General features: G+C 41.5%; 1 protein-coding gene across 3 annotated transcripts in view; it reads right to left on the minus strand.

Moving 5' to 3' along the window:
• Positions 1–11,993, minus strand: part of Tbc1d4 (TBC1 domain family member 4) — a 168,954-nt gene that overhangs the window by 35,904 nt on the left and 121,057 nt on the right. For all 3 annotated transcript variants that reach the window (XM_026788366.1, XM_026788365.1, XM_026788367.1), the window contains exons 6-8: positions 9,163–9,254; positions 8,826–8,936; positions 6,851–6,970 (exon numbers count right to left, since the gene is read on the minus strand). In XM_026788366.1, coding sequence (XP_026644167.1) covers positions 6,851–6,970; positions 8,826–8,936; positions 9,163–9,254 — 323 coding nt within the window. The remainder of the gene's footprint in view (positions 1–6,850; positions 6,971–8,825; positions 8,937–9,162; positions 9,255–11,993) is intronic.

The raw sequence follows: 11,993 nt of genomic DNA on the forward strand, positions 1-11,993 counted from the left end.
ACACACACACACACACACACACACACACACACACATTTATCCCAGTTAAATCGATGCTCTCTGCTTTGAATATCCATCCTGCCTTTGTTAGTACTATCTGCAGCTAAGCTACACAGTTTCTGTGGTTACATCTGATTATATTTTGTGTCTTGTCTTTTTTCTTTTTCAAAGGGTCAATGACCTTTTGCTCAGTAATCACAAAATTTTCCAACAGATCATGGTATGCTCAAACATCACATGATCCACCAATTACAGTCTTCATCCTTGAACTCAGCATCGAGATGCTTGTCTTCCTGCCCTGATCTGGACTCCATCTAAGGGTCTTCCTGGTCCCCGCTTTACCAGCAACCTAAAATTTTCCTTTGTCCACCCCCTGGCATTAGAATCACATCTTCCTCTTTTTCGGTTCACTTCCTCATTTTGGTGGCACACATTCATCAGGTACTTTCTGAGAAAGTGGAGATTGGAATGTAATTTACTTTAATTTACATTTCCGCAAATGTCCCTATTCCATGCTTATGTTTCATTGGTAGTTTGGTTGGGTGTCTTGAAACATTCCTTCATCTTTCTGCAGCCTCGCTCGGTGTCCTCTGTCCAACAGTCTAAAGGCTTTCAGACTCTAAGGCGTCTGCATACATGGTGCTGTTTCCTTTTCAAACAGTATTCAGAAACGTCTTACAATGCCTTGGCATGAAGTTTACTTGGTTGCTCGAACATGTATTTTCTAAGCCCAATAGACCTAGAAAGCCATACTTGTTAGCTCTAACGTATTTTCTTTACTTATTTCTTTGAAAACCTATGTTTTCCTTGTGGCAGCTCTGTCACTTGGCATTTGGATTTCCAAAGTAATCTTTCAGCTTTTACACTGTTCAGTTTTCCCACTGAGCTGTCTTTTTGTTCAGCTTTCCAGATGTTTTTCTAGCCTTCCATTGTTGTTTTGCTTTATTGTCTATTACTGAAAGTTTTAAGACCTCTTTCTTACTCTTGGTTGATTGTTTTAGACTTGTAGTCTGTCTTGTTTTACAATGTAAACCATTCTCTTTTTTTTTAAGGAAAAAAGATAAACTTTTAATATGCTTTTGAGAAAGACTGTACCTCAGAGTAACCAGAAGCAAAGCTCCCAGTTGATGAGACTTGTCCCAGTCAGCAACATCTTTTTTTTCTTGTGTGTGTGTGTCTGTGTGTCTGTCTGTCTCAGAGAGATTTTATTTATTTACTTCTTTTTCTTTATTTTTCCTGAATACCATACATCACCATACACCCTCATTCCAGTTTTCTCCCACTACCCTCCTCCCAACCCCCCACCCTTTCCTCTCCCCAGATCCACTGTTCCTTAAGAAAAGAGCGACCACCCTGAACACACGCAGTCTCGTCTGTAAGTTATTCATATCCATGTTCTGTGTATTGGTTATAGTGTTAGATCTCCATAAGCCCCTTATAGACTAACAACTACACCAACAATAAAAGTCACGTCCACGGACTATGAGTCGGATGGCGTAAGCATTTCACACAGCTTAGTAATTCCGTGAGACAGTGTTGGCCACTGAGCTCACGCACAGAGACTATAATGCTGATAGATTATTGTGGCCAAGTTAACTTCACAGCTTCTAAAGCACAGGCAGTGATGTGAACTTAGGGAGAACAATTAAAAATGAGAGAGAGAGATACACAGGAAGGAGTAGGAAAGGACTTTGTTATCTGTTTTGGTTTGAGATGAATGAAGAGACGTTATCTTGATGGGTCTCCGGCCAAAAAGAAAGGTGAGCTCGTTGCTTCTAGGCCCCTCTGAGCTAACAGGTCACCCCCCCCCAAAAAAAGTGAGTCCTCTTATACTTTTGGTTGTGAGCCTAGTGTTTAATGACTGAGCCATTTTGCTGGTCCCTCCCGTTGCTGAGGCAGTACTAGAGAGTTGACCCTGACGGCATGGCACGAGGAGAGCAGGTCCCACCCTTTGCCAGCTACCACAGTCAGGAGAGCTAGCCTCACCCCTCACCTGGGCAGAGTGGGAGAGCTGGCCATGGTGGTACATGAGCTGACCAACTCAGCTACCCCCCAGTCCCAGATCCAGAGCTTTGAGTTGGCCAACTCCAGCGTGTACTCTATCCATGAGCTGCTAGAGCATGAAAGAGCCAGTCCTGCAGAATCAAAGCTGCAAGATCTCTGTGACACAGGGCACAACAGGATATCTGAGAGACGTCCCAGTGAGGTTCCAGTACTGTTACTGTAGCAGAAGCCAGGAGCCTCAAAATTCATTGACTCATTGAAATGAATATTCACAAGTAAAGCTGTTTGGGCAAAACGGTAGACTGTGTGACCCACCAAGACATACCACGGCTTCCACAGTGAGATTTTTTTTTTCTTTTGGAAGATTGGTTGCAAGGGGAAAGGGCAGATATAGAGGGATGGGTCGATGGGTAGGATTGTGTAGAATGATATGAAATTCACAAAGAACCAGTATTATTAAAAATAATAAAAATAACAGTATTACAATATATATATAACAGAATTACAAGGGAAAAAAAGTGAGTCTCCAAGTCCCTTCTCAGTGCTGCCCTCCTGTGGTCAGGCTTTACGGAAGAAAGGTGGAATTACAACTAAAACACATTTTCCAAAATACCTAGCACCTCACTGGGGTTCCTTAAGGCCTTCAGTTCTGCATTACAGCAAGCAAACCTCTAGTAATGAAACATATTTACAGCTAATAAATTGTTGCGTCAATGTGCAGCTGAGCGACAATCAGAAAAGCTGACTGACATCTGCTACTTTTAACTGCAGCTTCTATGCCAACCTGCCCAGTGTCTCAACAGTTGACAGTCACACTAGAGAAAGCAGTCACACAGCACTAAAACATTTTCAGGAGCAAAACAATTTAAGTCATGTATTGTATTTTGCTCATTGTGGTGTTCTATCCATGACTGTGTGCTTGTTTTTGTGTAAAATAAAGGAAACTTACTTTAGAACTAAACTCTACCACAGGCGTTAATTCTCCCACTTCCTTAGAGTAATAGACATTACTCTAAGGAGAGGAAGAGAAGGACTATATTCAGAATAAACCACCCTCTACACTAGTGAGGATACAGGAAACTCAGGAAGCAGCAATAAACAAGACACAAGGTTTGTCTTCAATTCACAGCTTTCTAGGTTTTACTGAATGTCGTTTGGTAACTCATATGCCAGTCATTTTCCTTAGGCCTACTTTTTAGTGTCAACGAGCTGAGCTTCTAAGTAATTTCAACATGGATGTCATCTCATAAACAATTGCATCTCACTCCGGAAAGCAATTATTCCCTAAACGCAGGCTGGAGAGAACTTCCTACTATACAACCCAAAGGAGGAAGACAGTAAGTGGTGGAACACAAACTCCTCTAGATCTGTCTCACTTGCACCAGACAGATGGGATCGCCAGCCTTCTGTCACAGTCGAAGCACCCAAGACCTAGTTAGGCCACAACATTTATAGCATTTGGCATCTCTCCAGGACACAAAAGCTACCATATTCCCTGAGACCCAAAATAGATGGGCTGTGTCCTTGCTTAGAGCCATTGCAACAATTCAAGGCATGCAGAAGAGACACTGAAAAGTCAACCTGCCAGGCACTGTTCAGAGCACCAAGGTCTAAATGGAGAGATAGGCCAGCCCTTTAGCTTTTGTTGTAAACAACAGGTTCCAGCCTACACTGAATACCCATCCACCTCAGATCTACAGTGTGGCACTTTCACAACGCTAACTTACAATGTTAAGAAGATACTGCTTCTGAAAAATTGCTAGCTTATAATCATGACCAAGGAGGCTGGCAGAGGGGTTCAGTCCACTTCACTACTTATTCTGAAGGTTCTTAGTGAAAGTAAAGGATTGCTATATTCCAGCGGGTGGGATATAGAAAACGAGATCATTGATAAGCAAACCAACTGTGAGTTTATAATGGGCCGTTTTGGTTCTTCTCAGCTATCAGGCATGTTCACTGTGGAGAACTCTGCTCAGTGTCTTTCTACCATGCACTCACTCCATTACAGGGCAAGAGCACCAAGGTTTATGCTGTTTAAGTCATGCTTCCACAGTGGCACATGACCTCATTAAGATTCCCCTCCTATTCTCTCCTAAAGAGAGGTTACATTCCACCATGAGTAAGATAAACCATAGTCCCCTCATAGTAACAGGTAGTCTAGGTTCTGATCAATGTGAACAAAGGAATAGTCTGGAGTCCTGGTCATCTTCCATGATGAACATAGCGCCACTTCTGGGATGAAACAGCCACAGAGGCCATGCCTGAGTCCAATGAGGGAATGTGTCAGCAAACACAAGCTGAGGGAAAGCATGCAAAACAGCAAGCCATCTAAATTCAGGAGTGTCAAGATCCAGAAAATGAGGGAAGTCTGATGTGGGATTCCCCTCTGTATGTTGTTATTACCATTGATTAATAAAGAAACTTATTTGGGCCTTTAGCCAGGCAGAACAGAGATAGGCGAGGAAAACTAAACTGAATGCTGGGAGAAAAAAAAAGATGGAGTCAGGAAATGCCATGTAACCGCCAGAGGAAAAAGATACAAGCTGCCAGCTGAAACCTTGTCAGCAGGCCCTGAGCCTAGCGGTAAAATATAAAACAATGGAAATGGGTCAATACTAGTTGTAAGTACTAGCTAACAATACACTTAAATGATTGGCCAAGCAGTGATTTAAATAACATAGTTTCTGAGTAATTATTTAGGGTCTGGGCAGCTAGGAAATGAACAAGCGGCCTCCCACAACAGAAGTCTGAGAAGTTTCTTGAATAGCAGTTATGTCCCACTTGTAGGTTATAGACAACATGAAACCCATGATAGCCATGTATGTGGCCCAACACTATTTGCCGTGTATAAACCCAACTCTAGAAACTAAATGTCACTCTCCCAGGCTTGTTGTCAAGTGTGGACCCCAGGTTCTATTGATGAACAAAGCCAGGGGCTATATATAACATGTATATTCATTTGCACACACACACACAGAGACAATTTCATGCTGATAAGTCTACATTAAATCCAACAAAATACAGTTCCTTCTGGATTCCTCCATTTTCCTCTTTGCAATTCCCTTCTTTCCTGGATGTCACGAACGTTAGTATATTTATAGATGTGATCATCCCCTGACTGGGTCCATTCCCCTGAATGTGGTCTAACACACTCTTCACCCCACTGAGGCTACTACAGTCCTACTGGAATCAGCACCCTTCTCAGACTCTACCTCCCACAAAAGGCACCTCTCTCTGTGAATGCTTGCTCCTCCCCTCTGCCTCACACACCTGATGTGGGATTCCCCTCTGAACGGCATGAATATGATTTATTACCATTGGTTAATAAAGAAGCTGTTTCAGTCAATGGCAGCAATAAGTCTCTGCCAATTCTAAAGTTTTGGAGGTTGCTCACAATGCACTTCCTGTTTACTTAGGTAATATGATATCCTTCTGGGGTCTTTGAAGAATTGAAGAATAGAGAGTTACAATTATAGTTTGCCCTAGTTATATTGAAGGATAAATTATATATAAAACTTTAGACTCACAAAGATAGAACAGGTAATAGAGTATTTTCCTTAATTTGCCAAATGTAAATAAACTAAATATTATAATTCCTGCTTGATAACTGTTTTGTATATGTAATTTTATTATGTTAAAGTTAAAACCTTCCTTTTTATTTAGACAGAAAAGGGGAAGTGCTGTGGGATCCCTTCTGTATTCTGTGAATATGTTTTATTACCTTTGGTTAATAAAGAAGCTGTTTCAGCCAATGGCTTAGCAGAGTAAAGCCAGGTGGGAAATCCAAACAGAGATATATAGAGAGACTAGATGGAGTCAAGGAGATACCATGTAGCCGCCGAAGGAGACAGATGCTCTGGAAACTTAGCAGTAAGCCACAGCCTCGTGGCGATAAATAGATTAAAATAAATGGGTTAATTTAAGATGTAAGAGTTAGTTAGTAAGAAGCCTGAGCTAATAGGCCAAACAGTGTTTTAATTATTATAGTTCTTGTGTGATTATTTGGTCCTGAGTAGTTGAGAAATGAACACACAATATCCATTTACACATACACAATCAGACTTCTTTTTGCAGAAAAAAAATAATGATTTTTTCCTTCAATACTCAGGCTCCCCAGACCAGACAGGTACCCTCCTCTCCTGGCAGCTGCCTCCCATGCAGGTAACACTCATATCCTGAACATGGCACCCAGCCCACAGACCTTATGATTCAGAAAGAAGAAACCAAAGTGCAAGGGGAAACATTTTGCTAATTTAAATGAAATACATTTAAATTTAAGTGAATACTTATTTACTAAATAAGATAAAAATTATTTCTATTACTTTATACTGTCTTAACATTTTATATCAGCCTCTCATAGTGGATAAAGGAAAGGAAAGCATTTTAAAAAACATTATGAGATCGAGAAATGTTGAAAGTTCTTATAGAACTGCTCATCAGGATTGGACCTCCCCCATTCTAAACATATGTGCCTCTTAGATTCTTAACAGGCATGCCTCTACTTAGATTCTATATAGACGTGCCTCTACTTAGAATCTCTGTGGTTTCATTTCAGATATCAGAGGCCAGAGAACAAACCTAGACCTTTAGAAGGAAATTTATTTATGATATTTTTTTAAAAAGATAGTATAGCTATATAGCCCAGGCTGGTCACCAACTCCAATCTTGCCTCTGCCTCTCAAGTGCAGGGATGACAAGATTATCTTACTGCAGAATTAATGAAATTAAAGTTATATTGCCCACCACCACCACCACCACCACCACCACTGGGAAACCTTCAGTGAGACAATCATGAATGAAGCAAGAAACAGACATGTTTACCTAAGATAGCCCAGCCCAATCTTACCCTAGAGAAGATATTTTCCAAAGAAGAAGTTAAGGATCTCTTTGCTTTGTTTTTCAGAATGTCAAGCTTGAACCTCCCACCACCTGTTGAATTTTCTGGGATGGTATTATTTGGAACAACCTAGAAAAAATAATGAACAGCAAAGTTATAGTGCAGACACACTCGGGGTTCAATGAGGCTTTAAATGAAGGCTTAGGAGTAAGTTGTTAAAAAAACACGAGCAACCTTCAGTAGCTCAATTAAGAAGTAATAATTTACGTTCCACACTGTGTCTTGCAAAGAGTATAAGGAAAGGAATTTACTATTGTAAGTAATAAAAAAAGACAGAAACAAAACCTTTTCTCCATGCCTTTCCATTTCACTCACATATTCCCACTTCATTTACCAAAAATTAAACTCAGGATGTCGATTTTTATGCTGCTTTTCAGCTGGCTACAACCATTCCTTTCTTAGGTGTCTGTTTTGAGTACCAATTACAGGGGACAATTAAGTTTTCAAAGAGCAGAGCTGTCAAGCGCAGTTCAACAATGCTTCTGCTAAGCTCCAGTTTCCAAGGCTGGAGAGTGGCTCAGTCATTAAGGGAACTGGCTGCTTTAGCAGAGGGCCCAACTTCAGTTTCCAGCACCCACAACCTTCTATAACTCCAGTTCTAGCGGATCCAGGGCCCTACTAGCCCCCATGCACACACATGGACAGACAGAAATACATGCAGGCAAAATAACCACACACAAAATAAATAAACCTTTTATTTTAAAGCCTCAATTTTCATTTGTATGTTGTCCTGTACTTTTCAGATTAGAAAAGCTTCACCAAAAACATGATTCAATGAGGTATCCACTGTTAGGTCCTTTTTGTATTTAATCCAATTCCGGTTCTCTGGCGCCATGAGCAAGTGAAGCTAGGGGAAACCCTGAATGGGCCCTCAGGCACTAGGCAAATGTGGAAAATGTTGGTGTAAATGCCAAGAAGAGACATCTGTGAAAATCTGGTGTCTTAGGGGAATCTATCTCCCAGGTATGTTAAAAAAAAAAAACAAAAAACAAAAAACAAAAAACAAAATAACAGGCAAAGGTCAGGGAAATCAGAGACTGAAACAGTCATCTCTAAAGGCTGCTGGCTTCAGAACCATACAAGAGGCCCTGAAGGGCCACACCTAATCATCCCGAGCAGTTTTGGAGGGGAGTATGAACTGGCTCAGCTGCATGCCTGACCACCTGAGTTAGATTCCCCGAGGTTTGTAGGAAAAGAGATTGACTGCTGCAAGCCCTCCTCTGACCTAACCCACTGCTGCGCGCTCAAAGTGAAGAAAATGTATTAGAGATGGAAGCAGTGGATTCGGCTGCAAAGCAAGGCGTGGTGATGCAATTCTGCCCCTGGAGGAGCTGAAGCAGGGGGATTCAGTGTTTTTAGGGGCAGCCTCAGCTACATGTCAAGTGTCTCAGCATCAAAACAATGTACAGATGCAAAAACCTCTTCAATGCTTTTGTAGAGGCAGCTTTTTGATTGTTTGTTTTGAATCACTGTGTAGCTGAGAGTAAGTTCAAAGCTATAGGTACGGACATGCCGTTCCTCAGTTCACAGGGAAACAGGTGTGCATATAGAAAACTATTGTCCTTGTCACCATTCAGATAAAACAGGCATAGGAATATGTAAAAGAAAATAGATTAATGTAATTTTTAAAGTAGGTACATTGCATGCACATCATGAACATACATCACGAATTTTAGGGGTTAGGGTTATTCCTACCCAAAATATTAAATTATTTTATATTTTAAAAAATTATTTTTATCTCAGTGTGCCAACGACTGCTAAAATTTCTCACAAATTCAATAAACGTCAAAATTTTGGAAGTGTGATAGACTTTCACCCTACAAGAGAGGAGAGCACAGAGGAAAGGAATTTCTTCCATGTCTTGGTGATGTTTGAACTACATGAAAACAGAGACAGACGTAAGACAGGAGCAAGCCGATCTCACCGCTGGCCCTTCCCCGATGTGCACGTGGGTCTTCTGCTTGGCTTCACAGAGCTGGCGCAGGTGCAGGATCACAAGTTCGTTCTCTTCCTGGTCACTGATGGGCTTCATTTTCTGTTGAGCAGAGGAAGCAAGAGCATAGTAGGGCAGAACAACCCCGCTCTCTTGTCATAGGCTCAGTTGGATTTATACGTCCAGAGGATAAATGTAAATCTAGCTTTCCCATTCTGCTAACCCAGGGCATGGGCATCTTAGAGGCAATGGAATAGAAATGAAAATTCAGTGATAGGACCCGATGTTGTTCCTTGTGTTTCTATACAGGAACTGTGAAGAGCGTTACCTGAACACGTTCAAAGATGTCGGCTTGCTCGTTATCGGTCAGTGAAGAGAGATGCCTCTGGATGACCAGCTTGGCTCGCGGTGGGTAGAGACCTAAAAGGAAAGGCGAGGGAAGAGTGAGGTGGAGGCTGGCTGCAGAGACCTAAGTGTCCATCGGCCATTGCACTTCACCCTCCACCAGCTGGCTCCTAACTTCAGTCTTTCCAAGAAGAGGCCCCTGGAACATGGAATCTGATGTCAAGCCACTCCTCCTAAACCATCAGATCCCACAGCAGACATGGACAGAGAACATCTACAAAGGTTCTAACACTACTAAGCACAGACAATTTTCATTCGCTAAACTCATGAACCAACCAGGATGAGAACTCACAAGGGAACGAACACCAGCCCAGAGCCTGTGCTAAGAAAGTTAAAAAAAAAAGTCAAAAGCTAGCCTTTACTAAACTGCTAAGCTTCTAACTTCAGATCATAAATATAAGCCAGCAATAATAACACTGAAGTACAGAACGACTAAAACAGGGGTAATCCCCTCTTGGGGACTCACATTCTGAAAGAATAAAGCTTCATTTGGGGCAATTATTTTTTGGAAAATATTTTACTTCTCTGTATTGTGATATTTATAAATCTTTCCAAATTTTTGGTTGTTGTTGCTGCTGCTGCTGTTGCTGCTGTTGTTGTCGAGAAGGCTAATTTTGTAGCCTACCATAGCCTCAAGATCTCCTCACCCCAGTACCCTCATTCCTGTGTGGCACATCTTTCCAGATGTGCAGTGCTGTGTGGCACATCTTTCCAGATGTGCAATGCCATGTGATGCACCTTTCCAGGCATGCAGTGTTGTGCAGTGCACCTTTCCAGATGTTCAGTGCTGTGCAGTTCACCTTTCTAAATGTTCAGTTCTTTGCAGTGTCCCTTTCCAGGTGTGCTAAGCCATCAATTCCAGCTAATACTCTACATTTTAAAACATAATTTATATTAAGTCTTTAGAGAAATTTCCATAAGGATGCTTCCACTTTTAAGTTTTTTAAAGAAAAGTTTAATTCACAGTGACAATGATCAAGCGACCATCCATTCTGAAAAAGCAGGTTCCCACTGTGTGGATAGCTGCCGTGTTACGTATTGTCACTATATGTGGATTACAAAGAAGATATTTAGCTACATATAATATACAAAAAACTTTTTAACAATTTTTAAAAATAATTTGATATTGAGCAAGATGAATCAGAGGGTAGAGGTGCTTGCTGTCAGAAAGGGAGAAGCCACTCCTCCAAGTTGTCATCTGACCTTCACGTATGTGCTACGGCACAGGTGGACCCACACACACACCCGCACATAACAAATAAATAGAATTTAAAAACTAAAAATAGTATTATTATTCTCAGACTGTAGTAAATACATTCTATAACATTAAACTGTAATCTTGATTTTTCCATGCATCCATGATTGTTACTTACAGTGAACCAGCAAAGCAGTTGACTAAAAGTCCTTTCTTATGACTCAATTTGGTATAACAGAGTTGGAATACAAACACTATCATCAAACAAAGCATACTGTCAAGATTTCTAACTGGATTTCTAAGAAAAGTGCAAAATGAAAGCTCACTGAAACATAGATTTGATCACATTTTAGCCACGTGTGTGTCTTGCGGGCAAGGGTTGTTTACCTGTGCATGTGCTGGGGAAGCCAGAGGTTGCTCTTAGACATATTTTCTCTCTTCCTTCCACCTTATTTTGAAATGCCATTACAGTTTCAGCTCGACTGTGTTTCCCATCTGACCCCCAGGGCACAACCGTCTCTGCCCCCTTCCATAGCAATGGGCTGCAGGCTCATGCCACCATGTCTACACCTTAGAAGGGTGCTGGGGATGCAAACCTATGTACCCATGCTTGCACAGAAAGCACTTTAACCACTTAGCCACTTTCCCAGTCTCTACATTTTATTTAATTTTTGAAAACTACCTGGATCTCCGCAGACAGCATGATAAAGAAGCCCTTCAAAATCATTTCCAAAAAAAAAGTAGAATTTGGTTCGCGACTACCAGGATTAGGGCACAGCTGGCTTGCATAGGCCTGGTTACAACTGCACCTGTTGTGATTCACTCCATGAACAGGGACAAGGACAGTAACTTTTCAGCCCCACCTTTCTCGCTGAAGCATACAAGAGTCTGTGGAGAGTCACATAGGGCATGCTGAAACCTATTTCAGTGGTAGGAAGCACTCACAACCGTGGCTTCTGATGTACTAGCAAGGGCTCCTTAAGAGTCTCTCTGATTTAGAGCGAGAGAGGCTCTCAGGTGATGTGTTATGATATCGATTCACATCCCTGGGTGATTAAAGGAGAAACCCATGAAAGGCTACATGCAGGCTGTGCCGAAGCAGAACATCAACTTTATATACTATATACTGTGGGACCCGAATTGGACCCTAGATTTACAAAAAGGAAAACACAACAAAACCCAAAAGACTGGTGAAGATCAATGAATGTTTCATTTGGATGCTAGTTAATACTGATGGGTGAGAACTTCCCGTTCTGATCATTGCGGTGTGCTACGGAGGACATAAACGATGGGCACAAAGATTCAGAAAACTCTATAGCCATTCTGCAAAACCAAAAGATCAAAGATTCTTCAACTTGTCCTTTAACAGATATGCTGTCTCTGCTGGTCAATAAATTAGTTTTTCATTCATCTTAAGATATCGCTGGGCATGGTGGTACATGCTATTAGTCTCAGAACTCAGGACGCAGAGGCAGGACGATCTCTGTGAGTTAGAGGCCATTCTGGTTTTCATGGTGAGTTCCAGGACAGCCAAGAAAACATAGGAAGCCTGTCAAAAA

This window comes from Microtus ochrogaster, unplaced genomic scaffold (assembly GCF_000317375.1).
Source record: "Microtus ochrogaster isolate Prairie Vole_2 unplaced genomic scaffold, MicOch1.0 UNK2, whole genome shotgun sequence".
Lineage (NCBI taxonomy): Eukaryota > Metazoa > Chordata > Mammalia > Rodentia > Cricetidae > Microtus > Microtus ochrogaster.